Here is a 19642-nt window from a genome sequence, read left to right as displayed (position 1 = left end):
TATGAGACTTTGACAAATTGAGCAGAGGATGGCAATCCCATTACATAGCAACTTTTCAAGGTTCCTGAAATTTGTAATAGTTTATTCTTGAGACATTGTGCTAGCATGATTTTCCTTACGATAAGCCAAAGCATTGTTTTTGTTGTTAAACATTCATGCAATGGCAGAACTTGGGATTGAAACCTGAACTATTTGATACAAGGGTGTGTGAGAACTTCTTTACTTAGGACATGTATGTTTGTGGACAGGCATAAATACAGCAGTAGTTTGGTATGGGGGAGGCTGGCTCGATACCATGCTCTGATTCCACAAACAATTTCTCAATTTAGAATTACGTTTACCCAGACTGGGTACATGGACCTCCTCTTTTTCATTCCCAGTCGTGTCAGGCTTCATATAGTTTTGTTTCTGTGGTTTCACCTGGAGGTTTGACTGCAGCCATAGGCTCTCCAAGTCTACCTTTAAGCTGGCTATCTTGGATACTGAAACTCTTGTAGGTACAGGACTGTGAATTTGGTGTAAGACAAGTATAAGCAAGTATAAGTATATTTATTTTCATGAGGCTCCTATGAAAGTTAAATGCGTTATGATATGGAAGACTGAAGCTTTCGTCCATTGCTTTGGAATGATTATAGGTAACATCCTTTCTTTTTTCAGGAAGGTACAATAAATATTCAAGGAATTTACCTCAAACTCCCTGGATTATCGATGGGGAGCGGAAGCTGGAATCTTCAGTGGAAGAACTGATTTCAGAGCATCTAATGGCGGAATTCAAAGCAGACAGTGAGTATCCAGGAAATCTTTTACTGTACATATTTTTCATCATTACTAAAATATTTGTTCTTAATAGCTACTCAGTTAATACAGTGGTGTAACAGAAAACATTTTGTTTCCTTATTCCTCTTTTACCCATCTAAGTCAAAGCCTCGACACAATTACGGTCTGTGGGAAGTTATATGACTTTGGTTTGTACAGTATCTTTTATCATTCTAAAATATCTCCTCTGTTGACCCGATGATGCAAACATTATGGCTTAATGCAGTAGTATTTTTGCCTAGCCACACTCCACAACAGTTGGTAATTCATTAAATGTCTCCTAATGCTGATGGTTTTTGCCACCAGCATTCCATAATACTTGTTTAGTTTTCAGCCATTTCACGTTTCTTACCTTGATTAATTTTATTTTCTGCAGTGTGTAGAGTTCCATAAGATAAATGCTTATCCAGGGATTATCCAGATGAAATAATCATTTGTCATATACTACACTTGAAATTACGGACTTAGAAGTCCAAAGGAAAAACTATCTTTAGAACTACTTTCCCCTCCTTTCCTTCCTTGCTCCAGTTGGTATATTAGCCTGAATACTAGAAAAATTCTCAAACTTTTTCTTCAGGCCAAGTTCTACATAATAACTGATTTCAGACTGCAGAATTATGACAAGTGACTATGAGAAATACATGTAAATAATGTTGAGAAGCAATATAACCACACAGGACAGGCGTGTCCAACACTCAGCCTGCAGGCCACATGCAGCCCAACGTGGTTCACCCATCACTCAAGTGATGGCAAATAATTGTATGCATTGTGATACACTGGCTAAACACAGGGCTCTGAGCAGCAAAGAGTCATGCTTTCCATTTTGATGAAGGAGTTTGAAAATAGAATAATAGAATCCTTAGAGTTGGAAGGGACCTTTAAAGGTCATCTTGTCCAACTCCCCTGCAGTGAACAGGGACATCCACAGCTCGATCAGGTTGCTCAGAGTCCCATCCAGCCTGACCTGAATGTCTCCAGGGAGGGGTCTTCCACCACATCTCTGGGCAACCTGTGCCACTGCCTCACCACCCTCACTGCAAAAGACTTATTCCTTTATCCAACCTGAATCTCCCATCTTTAAATTTGAAACCATTTCCCCTTGTTCCACAGCTTGGGGTTTCAAGACTGCCACAAAAAAATCATCAGTTTACATTTGCGAGACCATTTTCAGTTGATAATAAATACATGAGCTGCAAATTTTCATATGGAATGTTGCAATCAGACAACTCAAAACTGATCACGTCTCTTTACTGGACTTTCATAATCTCCCTACCTTAGCAGAGAAAAATGTCTTTTGTTTCACAATCATGCCTTATTCATGTCATTGCTTTTTGGCAGTACGCACATTTTGAACAATGATTGTCAAGGGTGAAGGACAGGTAGAGTAAAATTTCATCAAAATTCTCTGATGAACACCCTGAGGCCTCACTAAGAATGTCAGCCTCTGCCATGGAACCAGGCTGGCATGTTAGTTTGATAAAAGCAAGGTCACATATCCCACTAGTTTTATGGTTTTTTTCCTCTCTCTCTTTTTTTAACGTTTTAAGACAAATTTTTAAAATTAAAATGTTTTGTTACTTATATATTAACGCTATTGGATATTTTGCAGGGGCTGCTCCAAAAGTAATGCCTCCTGTTTTATTATGTTGGCTCATAACATCAGGGGCAGATGCTGGCGATACGGCAGTAGGGGTTGATCTTTCCACCAGTATTCTGCTACATTTTGTTGCCATGTGTCAGATGGCAGCAGAGGGGCAGTCTGACAAAATGGTGTCTGACAGGGAAGCGCATATGAAGCAAAGGTGTATCTTTGAATTCCTCCCTGTGGAAAAAAACGGCACCCACTGAAATCCAGCGATGCTTGCTTAATGTTTATGGAGACCAAACAGTGGATGTGAGCACAGTGAGGCAGTGGGTGGTGTGTTTCAGTAGTAGTGACAGTGGGTCACCTCTGCTGATGGCAGTTTTTGATGAGAGCAGCATGGAGGCTTTTGTTCGTCGCTGGTGAAAATGCATAGCGAATGGCGGTGACTATGTTGAAAAATAGCGTTGTGTAGCTGAGAATTTGCTGTGTCAAACAGTGTTATTGTGCTCTTCGTATCTGTTGTTGTTTCCATGGAAATAAATAAGAGGCATTACTTTTGGAGCAACCTACACACATGGAGCCCAAGACGATTTCTATTCACTAAATGCAGGCCATGCAAGCCAAAAGTTGAACACCCATGATACAGGGGGACCACTGCCAGCAGATCAGGGGAGGTGATCTTTCCCTTTTTCTCAGCTGTGATGCCTGGAATACAGGGTCCTGTTCAGGGCTCCCCAGTACAAGAAAGACCTGGACATAATGAAGTGAGACCATCAAAGGGCTGTGGAGGTGATTAAGGGCCTGGAACATGTTTTGTACAAGGAAAGTCCCAACTCAGAAAATTCCGGTAGTGTTACAGAAATAACCAGGAGCATGGGAAAATTTTCTCACTGTTGTTTTGTTGCCATAGCATGACTGGAGGAGTGAGGGATAACAGAAAATATGGAAATCATTGTCTGCTCTTGTATGTTCTGTATGGGGGAAAAAAGTGAAACAGTTTTTCAGAGACCCTTTGGGGCAGAGCTGCAGAGTTTCTTTCTAGTGCAGAGATTAGCGTTCCCCTTTGCTCCTTCAGGCAAAGCTTAAAGGGGGAAAGAATTTGATGAAGGAAGCTAAACACGCAGCAGTTCATAGATTGAATAACATAAAAGAAATATACGGTTTATCTTTCATATTGGACTTGAATTTTCTTTCTCATCTGTCCAGGTGTACATAACTAGAGGTAATTTCTGTGAAATCTATGGAAACTACTGGGTGTGTTCAAGGATAAAAAGTTCTGTTTTGGATGAAGACGGCTTAGTTTGATTTTATTCATAGACTTGGAGTGTCTGGATAAGAAATGAACAAAATTAAATAGTGAGTGGGATTCCTTTAGGATGGTACTACGTGGTTGGGCATATTCAGGTTCGTCACGTTCAGGCCGAAGAATTAGGAGTGCTCTTCAAGAAATTTGTGAACCCGAAGAAATGAACAGTAACTCTACCCTGATTTGTTCAAATACAGTGCAGGCTTCATTTTATTAACATAACTATTTGAAGTATATTTTAAACTAGTTTAGAATGTCTCACCTTTTCAAAGCTGAGGACAGTATTAAAAATGTAAAATAAACTCTTCTCTTCCTTGTTCAAATCTGTTACAGGCTTCAATTTTTCTTCCTCTGGAAGAGAAGATGTGGATGTAAGAACGCTAGGCAATGGTAAGGCTTGGAACATCCTCTGTAAAGCACGGAAACAAACCAAATGGTTAACTGAAGCTTCCTTCATAGACCTTGCTGAAGGCTAAGTGCTTAAGTGTGTGACTAGACATGCTTTGAAATTTTGTCTTGGAAACATTTTAGTGATACTTATGTATTTATTCCCAAAGACTGAACCATTTCACAGAAAGAACAGAAAAAGTAGGCCTTTTTCGGTGTCCTTGGCTACACAGATGTGTGGGAAAGCACAGCTTGTTAGAAATATTTTATTTGCTTCCTATTTTTGTATCTTCGGTGTCAGACAGATTCTTGTCTTGTTTTCTGTTGAGTCCCTGTACTTGGCTTTGCTGTTGCTGGGGAGTGGGGAAGACATTGTTTTTTTGAACGTGGCTGCTTTTCTAAAGGTCGGTATTGGAAAATATGCTGAATCTACTGTAGATAGCCAAAGGGGAGGGGAGAAGAAAAAGTGAAAACTAACAATGATGTGTTCCAGTTGCTGACTGATTTGTAGTGCAGTTCTTGGCATTGCTTAGAGTGGGGATCATTCCTGGCCCTGAGCGTAGAAGGTGCAGCTCTTGCAACAGATGTTTAGCTGAGGGAGTGGGATTTAACATCATCTTGCACCTGGGCATTGCTGTAGGTGACAGAAAATAAGCTAATTAACTTTTTTTTCTTAGTTTATTTTTTAATTAGCACAGACTTGTACAAGATGCCTTCTGGGAAGTTGTAATTTGCACTTATTGCTGATACTGCGGTTTAATAGCCAAAAAAGTCCCTTGTTTCTTTCCTTCCATCTGATGCTACATCCCTAGACCCAGAAGTTCCTATCCCTGCTTGCATAACAACAGACCATCTTCACACCTTCCAACCTTACTGCATAAATTCAAACATGAATTTTGAACCATGTGTTTTTATGTTTTGTGGTTGTGTGCGTTTCCAGGAAGGCCTTTTGCAATTGAGCTTGTGAATCCTCATAGAATACATTTTACTGCTGAGGAAATGAAGGGACTTCAGCAGGTAAATCATTTGCACCTCGTGGAATTCATACAGTATGTATTTCTTCTCTAACTGAGCAGTTTTGCTAACTGATTCTTTTTTTTTTTTTTTTAATGTCACAGACAATTAATAACTCTTCAGACAAAATACAGGTCCGAGATTTACAGCTTGTCACCAGGTCAGTATTTATCATCACTGGCAAGGGATTTCAGAGTGATGCTTTGGGAGTTTTGCGAGCATTCTTGCTCACATCATTATAAGATTATCTCTATGCTATGTAATTCATTTCTTTTGTCTAGAGAGGCAATTGGTCGTATGAAGGAAGGTGAAGAGGAAAAAACAAAGACCTATAGTGCCTTAATATGGACAGACAAAACTATACAGAAAGAACATATTGCATTTCTAGATAACATCAAGGTATCTGTAGCTCTTTTTGCTAATTTATATAGTACCTTTCCTGCTGTCTTAGAGGAGAGTTTATATACATGTGCTCATGGACATATTTCTTTCTCTGTTGCTTGTTTTTGATCAAGATTATTTTTGCTATACGGACTTTCGTACTTTTTTTCACTTCCCCCTTCTCACTCTTCCTTATTTCATCATTGCCATGTCAGCACTCTAGTTGTTTGTCTGTTAGCCAAGACAAATTACCGTACAGTGTTGCCCTTCCAGTCGACCCAATAGCAAAAAACAGTGAATGGAAGAGGGGGAAATCTAGCACTCCTTTCTTTCTCTCAGATTATGTGTTGTTTAAATGAGAGGAATGGAGATGGTCTTTTGTTCTGCGTGTTCTAAAGCCATTCTTTCACAGCTGCAGCAGTTAGGAGTTTGTAAGGTCTATGGAAAGTAGCACAAAGAGGCCTAACCAAGTGCTCCGTGTAACGGGCCTGCTTTGCTAACAAGAACTTCCTCCAAATGTTGGTCGGAGTGGAAATGCTGCTGGAGGGGTGTCGTCAGTTTTTGTAGCGTTGCACTGTTGCCTATGGATCTTGGCCATAAAATTACTCTCAGTTGAGGACTTAAAACACTACAGTTCAGGATAACAACTGGTGTGAACTGTTGGTGGTGGTGGTTGGTTGATTTTTTTAAGCATGCCTACCCGCTCCCTGAAAGGTTGCTTTTCAAACTGCTGCATCTTATCTGGGGAAGGGGGTGAGTGTAGGGAATAAGCTTTTTAAAACTCTGTTATGAGATCTTGTTCCAGTTTCTTTCTTTTTACCCTCACTGTTGTTTCTAAAGCTGCACTTCAGACAAAGCGTTTTGTGTGGGGGATTTTTATTTTATTTTAGATTGCCCCAGGCTCTCAGTGTGGCTTTAAATCCTGGAGTTATTCCAACAGATGACCACGGAGATTTCAAGGTTATTCTTCTGTATTTGTGATTCCGTTACATGGTGTTCGTATGAGGCCTTCTCATACAGCCTCTGAGGTGGCTGCTCTTTTTTCCTTTGGTAAACATAAAAAAAAAAATTAGTCCTTCCTCGAGGAGCTTTCTCAACTCCCTTAACACAGTGTAAGAAGAGATGTGATTGGCTGATGCTCCGTGTGCCCTTACCTCAACCTGTGCAGTACGTCGCACGTTTCCTTCCTCAGTTATTTTCTTGCCTCTTGTGATAGGAATTAAAACTGGACCAGAATACACCTCTCCGGGTTCTGCACAGAAGGCCCCTGGCTTTAAGATGTCGAATCATTCACACCATGAAGTCTGAGTACATAGATGAGCATCACTTCCGCCTGCGTCTGAAAACACAAGCGGGAACGTATCCTCAGCTGCAGTTACACAACGCATTCATGGTGATTGTGGACTGGGGTAATTTAAGCAGCGGGAAGTTCCCTGCTTTTATCTTTGCAGTGTTTCTAAATCTCTGCTCTTCAGCAGGCTCATACTGCTGAGGTTTGCTTTTATGTCTCAGAATTTCACATGCAGGCTTTCATTCAATAATGTCACTGGTTTGTGTGGGTTTCTTGTTGTTTTTTTTATGACCACTCTGATAGTTCTGATGTATGTGATACCTGTATAAATGCACTGGTTAAAGGTACACCTAAGCCCCTTTTAATTGAATTGAAAAATTTTGACTCTAGAAAGCAACTTTTCCACAGTATTTAATGCACCATCGTGCGTACTGTGGATTGATTAGACTCAGAAGTTCAGTCATAGATGCCGCTCACTTTGGAATAAGACTTGAAATAGAGATTGATAATACAGTTTTTGTCAGTGGAGTCAAAAGCCGAGAATTATTAGTCTTTTAAAGATGGGGATGGGCTTAGCAGGGTGTTAGGGAATGTCTTAGCACGATACTTGCTGTAAATTGGCTTAGGAGTAGAAAAAGACGCTATTTGTTTGCTTTGAGTGTTTTCCACCATACTTTTCCTCCCCTCCCCTCTCCCCCCCTCCCCTTCCCCTTCTCTTTCTCTTCTTTCTTTTCTTCTTTTTTTCTTTTTTTGAGTTCTTTGTGGTGAAATAGACCTTTCCTTAACCACTATTTTTAGCTATATTAAAGAATTTGTGCACGGAGACTTCGGAAGAACAAAGCCAAATATTGGCTCCCTGCTGAACAGAACCACTGACATTCTGGAGCTGGATGTAGAAGTGAGTTGTTCGTTATTTTCAGCTTTCCTGGAAATTAGTAACGCAGTTGCATTTGTGAGATGCTTTCAGTGGATTTAGTCTAACTAAATCAACATTTCTTACCACAGTTAATAGAAAATTTGACATGTATGCAAAGATAGTGGTTTGTAGCGTGCTGCCACGTGCTTTTGTCGGGTGGGATTTCCTCTGCTGAGTTAGTTCAGGGGAAGGATGGGAGGATGTACCTTGAATTGATGACACTTATTATTAGTATCCATTGGAACAGAGCCTCTTCTTTTCATATTATGTTTACATCATTTCTTTTGAAAAAGGAGTTGGATGAAAAAAAGGAAAGACTTGACTTCCTCTTTCAGCACTGATTCAAACTAAATATAACTGTTCACTTACTGGAGGCAGATAGGGTAGATACTAACTTGTAACTACAACATTTCTTTTGATTAAAAGAATGTATGTAGAGATTTGAATTTGACATCGAACCTAGTGGTTTGGCAAGGTCTATTTAAAACATAAGTTTTCACTTTGGGTAGCCAGTTATCAACGTGCTTGTTTTCCTGTATTTCTAGAAAGCTGTCTACGTATTGCTTTCTGCAGAACAGACTTGCAGATTTTTGTGTATCTTTGGTAGGATAATACACGAAGAGTGCTTGCAGAGGGCACTTCAGTTACCTCCGAAAACAGGAACATCTAACTTGGCCTGGGCTGATCAGCATTGCTCTCACGTGGCTCGCATTTCTCAGTAGCAGCTTTGCACACTCTGCAAATGCAGCCCAACAGCAACAGATGCTGGGCTGCTGTAGCACAAGTAGTTGCAATTCTGCTTTGTAAAGAAAACCTCGCTCCCAGAGAATGCTCTCCAGACACGACACTCACTGAAGAAGGAGAAAGTGAAGAAGGTGGCTGTTTCCTGCCACTTTCTCCTTCTTGTCACATCTATTTACTGTCCATCTTGTCACAGTCTATTTACTGTTGCTTTCCCATATTAACCTATAGCTGACAAGCACAGAGATGGTATTTTCTGAATAGGAAGAGACTTGCCAAATCTGCTGATCTTTACCTTCTTTGCCTGCTCTTCTAGTCCGTTGACATTGACTGGCCTCCAGCCCTGGATAACTAGCTTCACAAGTTGGGATGTCGGCGCAACAGCTCCTCCATCGGCAGCAGTTCAGTGAGCACCGTACAGTATTGCAACCTGGTTGCAAAGTATTCTTATTGAACGTTTGGATCATGTTGATTCTCCAAAGGATACTGCTCCTTTGAGTCAGCTTCGCACAGGTAGTGTTCATTTAGCATCCAGCTTTTAGAAAATGTTCTCCTGTGCTTACAGTGATTTTGGTAAGCTAGTGTATTGATAACAAGTCGTCTTTGAAAAATCTGTGAAGAAGAACAAACGGTGTGCTAAGTGCTTAATGCAGTGCTGTTTGGAATGTTGAATTAAAAATCACCCTCCCTCAAGCCTGATTTATTGTTTTTTATTGTTTTTTTATGTTAATGCTGCAGCTTTCTTGTCTGGATGCAGGTAGCACTGAATCACCTGGAATGCAGCTCTGACACTGAGCACTGTTCATGCAGGACCGTGCCTGGAAGGAGGTGGGATTCTGCTCTGTGCCAGCTGCTTTGTGATCAGTGTTGGTTTCAGGGATGGGCAGATTTGCTTCCCAGAGTACTTTTGAAAGGGAAAAGGAGTTTTCAGATGAAAACGTTACATTTAAAACCAGGTTTCTCTCCTTTAAAAACACCAGTGATGTTTTGTAGAAACTCCACGGGAGGTGCTTGCAGCCTCAGCAGCTCTTGGCTGAATTACAGGCCTCCCCTTGCATTGGATTTCCCTGAGTCGCTGTAAGGCTGCAGATTGCTGGCAATAGTGCATGGTGGAATTCTAGAGAAAAACAGGGATACCAAGAACCCAAAAGAAGAGCGAACAAATACAAAATGTTCTGAAGAATGTTGGTATTAAGAGACCAAGACGGAGAGAAAAAGCTTCGGTTCGTGGACTAGTTGTAGCATCATAGATTTTCTGTAGAACCTGGCCTTGGATGCCTGGATTAGTTGAACGCTGCCTGGGAACATGCCTGGAATAGGGAAGGCCTGCTCTTTGCTTTGGTGGGGGATTTGTATGTGTCACAGACAGCAGAGCTGGCTCTGCAGGAGGTCCAAGCACTCCATGCTTTGGAATGCGCTGCAGGCTGGCTGCTGAGGAGCAGCAGCAGAGCTGGAACTGCTACCCTGAGTGTCAGGGACTGGGGGATAGGGAACCATCCTTGTCCTGCTCAGGGTCTGCTTCCCTTGCCTGCTGCAGCATCGGTCTCACTGCATGGATGCAGCAGCAGCTGGGCTGCAGGGCTGGCCCTGGGCCTGCTCAGTAGCAAAATTCTTCCACTTGCATCTTCCGGAAAAGCCACTTTTCTGCTTCATTCATTAAGAGAATGCTTCTGTTTCTGTACAGAATAATGTTGCACTATTCTCAGGAAATTAAGGTTTGGAATCTAAGGGCTCTTCATTAACGAACATTTCAGAAATAAAGGGTAATTCTTTTCCAGAGAAAAAAAAGCGGAGGTAGTGAAAGATTATGGAGATGTTACCCTGAAATCGGTGGGGCCAGGACCTTGTAGTAGAACAGCTAGGTGGTAACTTCAGTTGAAGGCTCAAAACACATTATTGCACATGTAAAACTCGTCTTGAAACATGAGCCTAAATTGTATATACTGTGTTGCGGGCTGTCAGAACTTTCCTTGTTTGTTTTCCTAGTCCACGTGAAGGAAGCACAGTAGTTGTTCAGAAGCTCCCATTTTTCACGTGCAAAAATTGTAGGGGCCCTGATTCAGACAGCAAGATTCTCTCACTTTTAGTTATAGGGCTGCTAGGAGAACTGATTCTAGGAGTAATTGTCTCATATATTAATCTGTGCCCGGAAGGGAAGCGTTGTGAATGATGGAAAGCTTCAGAAACTATTCAGAAAACAAGAGAACTTCGGGCTACTCTCTGTGTGATCTCTTGACATAAATGATTGACAAGTTCCATAAACAGGAAACAAATGTAAGCAAGGCTGGACTGTGGACACAACAGACATTAGGAGAGCTGTCCCAGAGGGGAAATGGTGCTCAGAGGGACTTCATCTCGTTTTAAATGTAAAATAGCTGCTTGTGAATACTCCAATAGGACGTTTGGCGAGAGCAGTAAGAGCAAGATTTAATTTTGTTCCGGTGGTGGATGTGAAACAGGTCGATGTTTTCTAGCAGGTTTTGTGCAAATGCTGAAATCTAAGAGCCAAACAGTGTTCCTTAACATCACCCTTCTTCATGGCAGAAGGACTTGGATGAAGCTGTTGTCTCTCTCCAAACAGCTGCTCACCCTGAGCATCCCCCCGCTGCATGAAGCTGTGCCTGTAGCATGCATGCCCTTGGCTGAGCATGAGTTGAGTGCCGCTGTCCCCTCTGCCCATCACAGTCAAGCTCCTGTGCCACAAAGAGCTGCTGACTGCCAAGGACTCCTCACTACACTGTGGCCAGCAGCTGCAAACAGAACAAAATATTCCAGGAAGACCCAGGATGAGCACCCCAAAGCCCAGCACCTGCTCTGGCTTCTCTGCCATGTCTTACGGCGTCGCGAGGCTGAGAAAGCTGAAGAAGCTCAGGACTCAGTGTGACCAGTTTTTTTTTTAATTAGCAAACCAACTTGTTTACAAACAACAGAATTTTGAAAATATTTAATTATACCGTAAAAATAAACCGTGCTATAAAGAGCCTCCTATAAAGAAAACGTTTACATTTAATGTACTCACTGAGAACTTCAAAAAAAAAAAAAAAAAAAAAGAATAAAGGACGCATGGAATTCTTTGTATCTCTTTCACGCTCCTGGGAAGGTGTGCTGCAGAAGTGAGGAAATCTGCTGCAGCCTGGAGCTGGGCACCCGGGATCCTGGGAAGCAGTTTTCTATCCAAGCATGCTACTCCTTGCTTCTTTCCCTGGTGCACTTGTAGATAGCTAAACAGTAAAAATCAGGTTCTTAAGCCGTATCTGCCTCGATAACCAGCTGTTTAAATAAATACACTGATATATTCCTTGCTGAGTTGCTTCGTACGTTAGTAGTAAAATAGCAAAGCCCTAACACGGACTCGAGTGCCTTACCTAGCCAGACACCTCAGGCCTCAGAGCGGAGACCGGGAAGCCAGCAGAAGAGAGGAAATTCTCGTTCTCAATACCGTGGACTGAAGGCTGTCTTTAATTAGCAGTGATTGGAACAGCCTCGTGTTGTCGATAGAGCGCATCGGGAGTGGGCTGCATTGCACCTCCTGCAGGGGGGTGGGGGGGGGTTGGGGAGCTGCAGCTGAGCCGGTCAGCAGTCACTTGCATAGCAGGAAACTGCCTGGCCATCTGGGGAAGGGACAGCTAGGTGCTTTGGCTCAATACATTCCTGCAATTCCAAATAAAATGTGCATCATGGCTACACACACACACACACACACACACACACAAAAAAAAAAAAAACCAAATTCCAGAGAAATAACAGCATGCTCCATTCCTAAAGCAACAGGGTTTTTATCATTTAAAATAGTGCACTTGGGATGAAGTGCAGAGAAGTCCTTCCTTTCTGCTCGTTCTTTTGTGCAGTGATGCATTTACAACAGAGCTGGACTATTTAAAAACTCAAACCTTCCGGTCTTTAAAACATATCTAACAATGACATAGTCATTAAATTTCTTTAGAGTAAATTTGCCTTGAAAGCAAATGGAATGCGGTGAAATACGAAAAAAAAAAAAAATCAATGCGTGATGTTGTTTCAGGAGAAAAATATTTTATGTGAAAGAGGGTATGAGAAACCTGAACCGTTCAAGCAAGTTGAATTAATGGTAGGTGAGTCTGAACTAGAGTGCCCACGTGCAGTTTTTTTTCTAGTTTGTCCTTTCGAAATGTTAATTTAATTTCCATAGCAAAACGTTTTATTTCCAGACAATATTAACCCTGTGAATTATTGGAGATTTGACCCTTCTGAAGATACCAGCTTTTGTCCCCCATGCTTTAAGTATCCGTAATTCCCTTTTCCGACACTATAAAAATGTTTGAGAGCAGCTGTGAAGGTACAGCACCCCAAATGCTACTCCATGGGCACCAGTCTTTGGGCTGATGGATATATACAGAACTATAAGTTATACCACGAGATTTGCATAGTAGCATTCTGAAAGAAAAAGCAGGGAATCCAGCAGAAGGGTGAGTTAGAGCTTTTCCAAGGAGTAACTATGTGCCTACCTCAGCCTAGAGCTGGCTCAATGGTTATAGCTTTGTAGTATGTTTGTATCTAACTGGAAAGACTGATAGAGCTCATCGGCGTGGACACCATCGGCGTCATAGAACTGGTTATCTGGAAGGGTAAGGCTGTTCTGATGGTTCTGGAGAGGGTTGGCTGATAGTCTCGAATCGCTTAAAACTTCCTGTTCTAGAAAGCTGCCGTAAATGGCTGGATCGGCCGAATTTGGTTGTGAACTGAAGGAAGCACTGCCAGCGCCTGTCAGGGGCGGACACGCTGCAGGCAGCTGGTGGTGGAGCTGCTGCCTGTGGTTGCTTACATTTAACACCTGAGTATACTTTTCGAAGTTGAGACCGGCGCAGTTCATGTCATTGGTCTCCATGTTCACGATGCTGGCTGTGGCGGCACTGCCCGGATGAGCGGCGTGCACGATGCTGTTACTGGAAGCGCTCTGCATGTCTGCAGCTGACGCCATCGGTGCTCCCATCCCGTTCGTGCTGCCGAAATTCCTGTAGAAACCGGAATCCTTCTCGTCAGGCCAGTTCAGTGGGTTGTCGTGGAAAGCTGGGAGAGAGCTGCTGCCCTGAGCATTGGGCTGAGGCATCTCTGCTGTGAAGCTGTTGTGGGGGTGCACGCCGAGCAGGCTGCTGGTTGAAGAGGAGCTGTACAGCTGCTGCCAGCAGGAAGGGAGCGTGTCCTGCTTCCCAGGGCCAAGCTGTGCAGGCTGGGAGGTCATCTGGCTGGATGCAGGGTACATCTGACTGGAGCTGCCCAGCGTTCCTAGCCCAGGCAGCATCAGTGGAGGTGAAAATATATTTGGTTCTGTGAAAAGGAAAGGTATTACTGCACTCTTACACCATTTTTTATGTTGTTTTTTTTTTAAGTTACAAATGGAAAAAAAGAAGCAAAACCAGTGCTAGCTTAATGTGATTACCTGGGGACCAGCACTTGCTTAAATGCTGTCCAGGTACAACGTATTTCTGGACAGCAACAAGAAAGCGACCTGCCTCATTCCCCTCCATGGGGACAGCCTACATTTAAATAAAGAATGGAGGGCTTACTTCGTATAGCCAAAAGTACTATCATCTTACAGGAAGAAAACCTTGAGAAAATATTACAAGTTCTAAGCAAAGAGATGGGGAGGCCCAGAACTGAGCCTTACATTTGAAGGAAAGTGTCTGAACCTAGAGAAAAATCAGTACTTAACTAAAGCTACATGTAAGTAGAAACTAAAGCAAGTAATCCTTAAAGAGGCTTTCAATATCATTTTGATTTCATTTACATTTAAGCTTTATGTTGAAGGGACTATAGTGCTCTCTTGGGGAAAGTTCCAGCTGAGGAGGAGTGAGAGCCTGGTACTGCTGCTGCCTTGGGAACTTCGGTGCCCCCTCCTGGAAGCGCCAGCCTCTCCCCCCGGCAGCCAGACGCTGTCTGCTTCCAGCTGCTGCTGGATTGTGACACACGAGCAGAAATTTACCTTTCTTAATCAGCTTTCCTTCAGGGTTGACAGTGGAGATAGGAGCAGTTTTTGGCCTCTCTGTCACAGCTGATCCTGGGACAGAAGAAAGCACGAATCTACTTTGAATGTTTGCTCTTAAATAAAATGATTCCTTGTAACTGTCAAGTTCACTCAGACAAAAAGAGGACGAGTATTTTCCTTACCACAGTCCTGTATGAGCTTTTGCCAAGCCAGCGTTGATCTTTGCCTTTTTGCTTTGTTACCATATGGATCTACAATGAAAGGAGTGGGGAGGAAAAACAGTGTCAATTAAAATTCTCTTGAAATAATTTGTAAAAAGAAGTTTCTAAACCTTGTCTAGTGGCTCCCTATTGTAGTAAAAATGTATTTAAAGAAAAATATTTTAGATATGGCTACACTCTAAAAAGCCAAAGTAGTGTTATTAACCATAACTCTTGACATTTGCGTTGGAAGAGAGAGCAGATTGGCTGTTGTTAGTTTTAGAAAAAACACCAAAATCTACATTGTAATAATTGTACAGATTTTTTTTTTTCTTACTTAATAAGTTACTGCTCATTATCAACAAGAATTCCGCATTGAAAATAACCTTTAAGAAACCCAGCCAGTGGGAGCCATACCCTTTTCATCTGGTAGGTATCTGAAATCCATTGGCTCGCTGACTTCCTGGTCCGAAGGTCTTCGTAGCTGCATCTTCACCGTGATGGGTTCCGTGATGTCTCTGAGGAACGGCGGCGTTCTGAACACGATTGCGACTTGGCGATGAACGTCAGCTTGGGAGAAGGAGCCTTTCGCCTCCCAGTTGTCCAAGACAAATCTGACTTCTATGTCATCTAGTTCATCAGAAACAGAAGATGCTTGTTAAGCTGGAGAAAACTGAGAACTTGCAGCAGAAAAGGTGGGGAGGGGAGCAAAGAAAGGAGTCAGAACTCAGAGGCAAATTAAATGGCTTGACTTCAAGGCACGGAGAGTTTTTCAGAGGTGTTTAGAGCTCTCGAACCTGAAACTGATTCTGCTCAGCTAAAAGCAGACCGCTTTCATGGAGTACAGGGCAGGGTTTCAGTTCCCCAGCTAGAAAGTGGTAGTGTTAGCCATTTGGAGTAAGAGGAAGAAGTCCTAGCCAAGGTTACCTTTCTGAACTTTGTCGCACAGGAGAAAAATTTCGTCTCCTCCCTTTACGCTTCCACAGTTCTTATTCACGCGGCAAATCCTCAGTTCTGCTGTGTTGGGAGCTCCTGGAAACAAACAGGCAAGTTTGATGATAAATAATCGCTGTAACTTTGCCTCCGTTGAAGGGGAGGTGCTGGGAGTTAACGTGTACACAAAGGGAACTCAGCAGCCAGAGGAGTGTGGCACACCCCAAAATCCACCCCAAAAACATCACTCCAGCAGGGCTTGATGTTCCACGCAGATCCCGTGTCAGCAAAGCAGTATGACTCTCACTGCTCTCAGTCACTTATCTCAGAGATTCCAGCACAGCTGTGCCACTCATTCCCTGTAAAGAACCACTTTCCTCTTATGGGAGGGATGTGACACTCCCTAAGTGTTCTAGAATAGTCTCAAGATATTCCCCCACGTCACAGAACTGTGCTCAGCGCTGCTGCCCTTCTTCAAGCTGTAGAATTCACAGCAGTTTTCTGAGTGACTGGTTACACGTTGCAGTCACACTTCTCTGGAAAATGCTGGGCTAGCAAGTCAAGAAAATTACCCTCAAGTATCTGGTTGTAGTTTTATTCATAGGTTTATCCGGCTATCAAACCTCTCCTCTCTTGCCCCATCTAACATTCAGGCCTTCACTCACAGGGCAGCAGATTTCACTCAAAAATGCTGAAAATTCAGCTCCAGACTGTGGCTGACTGCAGGCAGCATTCACAGCACAGTTCTGGCCGGAGAGCTGCCCTCTGCACAGCCTCTGATGGCACTGCACATCGCAATAAATGCAACACAACCAAAGCCTGCACACTGTGTCTGAACAGCCTTGGTGGCTACGCCCGAGCCTTCCCAGTACACCCAGCACAACTGCTGTGTCTGGCTCAGTTCAACAACAGCAGCTTTTCTGCAGGGTGAATGCGGACAGAGAGCTAAAGCAAGGAAGAGCAGGTCCCTCGCCACTTCGTGGGTGGTGTCACAATTTATTTAAAAGGGCACTAATGTCACAATCTAGTGATTCATAAGTGTTAGAAAATCAAAAACCAAACAAAAAGGCCAGAGCGGAAGAACCCTCTAGACCTTCAAGTTCACCTCCTGTGGGTACGTGCTGTGTTGATGCTTTCAAGTGTATGAGCACATACCCATTTTAAGAACCCCAATCCACTGAACATACAAAGTAACTGACGTCCATTTCTCTGCCACCACATGTGACCACACTCCTAAATTGCTGCATTCTTCCCTGCTCTCTAATCCCAACACAACACTGTCCCGTGATCTTCTCTGGTTTTGTTCCAAGGCCCCCATCAAAGCTCCAGATGTACTTAAATACCCTCCATGTGATGCTGCAAGGTAGGCCCTGTCCAGCTCCCTGCTCCATGCACACAGAGGAAACTCAGAACTCAAAGTATCACACTTAAGAAATGGAGAATGCACTTTGGACGGCCAGTTTAAGTCAATCCTTGCCTGAGCTTACAGGGCCCTGTGTTGGTAACCTGCAGCACCACACGGGCTACGTTCAGAGCAGAGCTGCTGGTAGCCAGACCCCAGGCACACAGTTACTACCTGGACTATTATCACCATCGTCATCCATAGAAGCGGGTGCTACAGCCTCGCTGACTTCATGAGGCTTCACTCGGTGTGTGAATCAGAAACTTTGAAGGGAGGGGAAAGAAAACCATACCAGAAGCAGTACAGGATCATATGACTGGCACCGTAGTTGTTCATTTTTCAAAGGAAGAGTAAATTAAGAATTGCAAGGAGAAGCTTAATTTTACCTTGGTTTCACTTCTGTATGCTATCAGGGCACTCTACGTTTTTTAACAGGTTTTAGGGAAGGTGTTCTAACCTGTGGTTTGCTGTTTTGTTTTTTTTTTTTCTGTTTACTACTGTCAAGGAGTCTAAAAGGAAGGAAAAAGGAAAGACCAGCAGACACCCCGCTGCCATCAGCCGGAGTGCTGGGCAGGAGCAGCGAGCTGGGTGGGAGCCGCAGAGGGAAGCAGGCCGTGGGGCCACTTCGCCACGCCGCAACCACCCCCAACCTCACATCCCCACCTCCCCCTCTCTTCAGCTCTGCTCAGTTCCTGTTCCTCACCCCTCAGACCGCGTGTCCTCGGCGACGAGTCCGTGGAAGGACGAGCTTATCAAGGAAGAACCGTTGCCGCTTTCGACAGCAGCAGGACAACGCGTTCTTCCCAACTTCTCAGAAACAGTGAGCTGCTTTCTATGACTCTTCCCAAGAGTTCTGGGGGTGGTGAGACACACCACTCGGGAAATTTTTTGTTCAAAACCAGTTAACGTTATAAAACGACAGAAAACAGAAACTGCCTCTCGTACTGGATTCTGTAAGCTTCCAGTCTCTGCTAACATCACTGCTTCCACGTTGCATTCAGATTATTCTTATTTACGCCCGCTACCCAAAGCACAAGGAGACTGGTGTTAGAAAACGAAGAAGAGGCTGGATTTAAAACCAGAATGGGATTTTCAGGGAAGCTCTAAATATATTATTGCTTCTGATCTAAATAGGGCTGCAAAAGCTTGAAATAATAACACAGGATTCCCAAGCCCGCTGTACTACACATTTTTATCATTTATCTAAAGTGGTAAGCTCACTTTACTCAGTATTCTACAACAGAGCTGATTTACAAAGGCTTTCTTTTTTTTCTTTTCTTTTTTTTAAGACATTCTGCTCTTGTTTCAGACAAAAGCAGCATAACTTTTATGATTCGTGGCTGCAGTTATGCACTTATCTTATTTACACTGCTGCTATGTTACATGGAGGATTTTAGATACCTCCAGTGAATCAGAGTCTGCCCACATATACCCACATTAAAACCCAAGCTTCCCCTCCACGCAGCTATCTGTCATTTCAGCAGCTTAGCAAAGAATGACGTCAATCAACACAGACGAGTAATCATGATTTGGCATATTTCTAAATGGCATCTGAGACGTAGCTGCAAACCTCGTGTATCAGCTCTTTCTCAGCCCAAGTTATTACTACAAGTGCTCTCAGCCAATTTCAACTTCTAGGTAATCCTAGGAATACAAAAAATGCCTGAGTTCATATTAAACATTTTCCTAACGGTTACGTGCGCATCACCGAAATTCTGCAGATCAATAGTATCAAATGCAGATCTCAGATTAAGCCGTAGCTTCTGCTAAAATAATGGATCTTGACCTTAATTACCTGGCTCGGGAATACTGCAGAAATAAAAATCAGTGCAAAAAAGGATTTTTGTTGATCCTAAGCTCCTCCGCTATTCTTCTCCAGAAGAAATTCAGCAAACGCTGAAATCTAAAATCCTCAACCAAAGCCATACAGAAGTCAGGTTTCACAGAGTGTGGAACGTGGTATTAAGAAGAGGTGTCTTGTACTTCTGCACCCTTCTGGAATGCAGCCAAACGTTCCCCTCTTCCTTCATCTACACTGAAAACAGCAACTGAACAGGATACAAAAGGGCTATATAAAAGCATTAAGACAGCGGCCCTCTCAAGTATCTCTTGAATATTGTCATTCAGAGAGCCCTCACAAGTTGAAGACAAGACTTCTCACCAGCAGAAACAGACTAGGTGATGTCCTTGGACAAGGTATCAGTCATATGGCAGCCATCTATCTCATTACCATGTTAACTGCCCGGCATGCCAGAAGCAGGCTGGTCCCTGCAGTTATTACTGCGTATGTGAACAAGGGCTAAGCAAGCACCAGTGAGTTGGCCCAAAGCAGGAGCAGACAATCCTACTCCAGCATACCAACACTTCACTCTGGGATCATCTTAGGGGCATGCCAACTATCTTGCCACATGTGTTAAGCATTCATCAAACAGTCCCAAACCAGCAAAGTGCCCCAGAGGGCTAGCGAAGAGCTCAAAACCTCAGAATCTGTCCCGGTGTTTTTCATCTCAAAGTGAGGGGGAGGGAAATGTGAGGGGGGGAACACATTTGACTGAGTTGTTACTTACTGTTGTCATAGATGGGGTTGGAAATCAAAGGAGGAAGAGCTAATGTGTAGTTGCCATGTTCATCAGGGAGGAAAGCTTGGAAACAGAGGCGGACGACGTTGAGATCGTACTCATCGATGTTGTGCAGCTGTTCTTCAGGCA

At 43.2% G+C, this 19642-nt stretch overlaps 2 protein-coding genes across 5 annotated transcripts in view; one reads left to right on the top strand and one right to left on the bottom strand.

The window, feature by feature from the left end:
* The window catches only part of PUS10 (pseudouridylate synthase 10), a 39117-nt gene extending 27630 nt beyond the window's left edge, over positions 1–11487 (top strand). For 3 of the 4 annotated variants that reach the window (XM_021392897.1, XM_021392898.1, XM_021392894.1), the window contains 8 exons: positions 658–783; positions 4041–4097; positions 5035–5111; positions 5213–5268; positions 5390–5507; positions 6706–6848; positions 7579–7678; positions 8754–11487. In XM_021392897.1, the coding sequence (XP_021248572.1) occupies positions 658–783; positions 4041–4097; positions 5035–5111; positions 5213–5268; positions 5390–5507; positions 6706–6848; positions 7579–7678; positions 8754–8792 (716 nt within the window). In that variant the 3' untranslated portion in view covers positions 8793–11487. Of the gene's footprint in view, positions 1–657; positions 784–4040; positions 4098–5034; positions 5112–5212; positions 5269–5389; positions 5508–6705; positions 6899–7578; positions 7679–8753 lie in introns of all 4 variants that reach the window. The other variant, XM_021392895.1, reaches the window with a different exon arrangement.
* REL (REL proto-oncogene, NF-kB subunit) overlaps positions 12450–19642 on the bottom strand; it is a 32479-nt gene continuing 25286 nt past the window's right edge. Inside the window, exons 5-10 of the mRNA XM_021392899.1 lie at positions 19502–19642; positions 15527–15631; positions 15017–15229; positions 14582–14650; positions 14397–14471; positions 12450–13741 (exon numbers count right to left, since the gene is read on the bottom strand). Coding sequence (XP_021248574.1) covers positions 12939–13741; positions 14397–14471; positions 14582–14650; positions 15017–15229; positions 15527–15631; positions 19502–19642 — 1406 coding nt within the window. The 3' untranslated portion in view covers positions 12450–12938. The remainder of the gene's footprint in view (positions 13742–14396; positions 14472–14581; positions 14651–15016; positions 15230–15526; positions 15632–19501) is intronic.

The sequence above is a fragment of the Numida meleagris genome, chromosome 3 (genome assembly GCF_002078875.1).
Source record: "Numida meleagris isolate 19003 breed g44 Domestic line chromosome 3, NumMel1.0, whole genome shotgun sequence".
Classification (NCBI taxonomy): domain Eukaryota; kingdom Metazoa; phylum Chordata; class Aves; order Galliformes; family Numididae; genus Numida; species Numida meleagris.
This window is presented reverse-complemented; position numbering and strand designations above follow the sequence as displayed.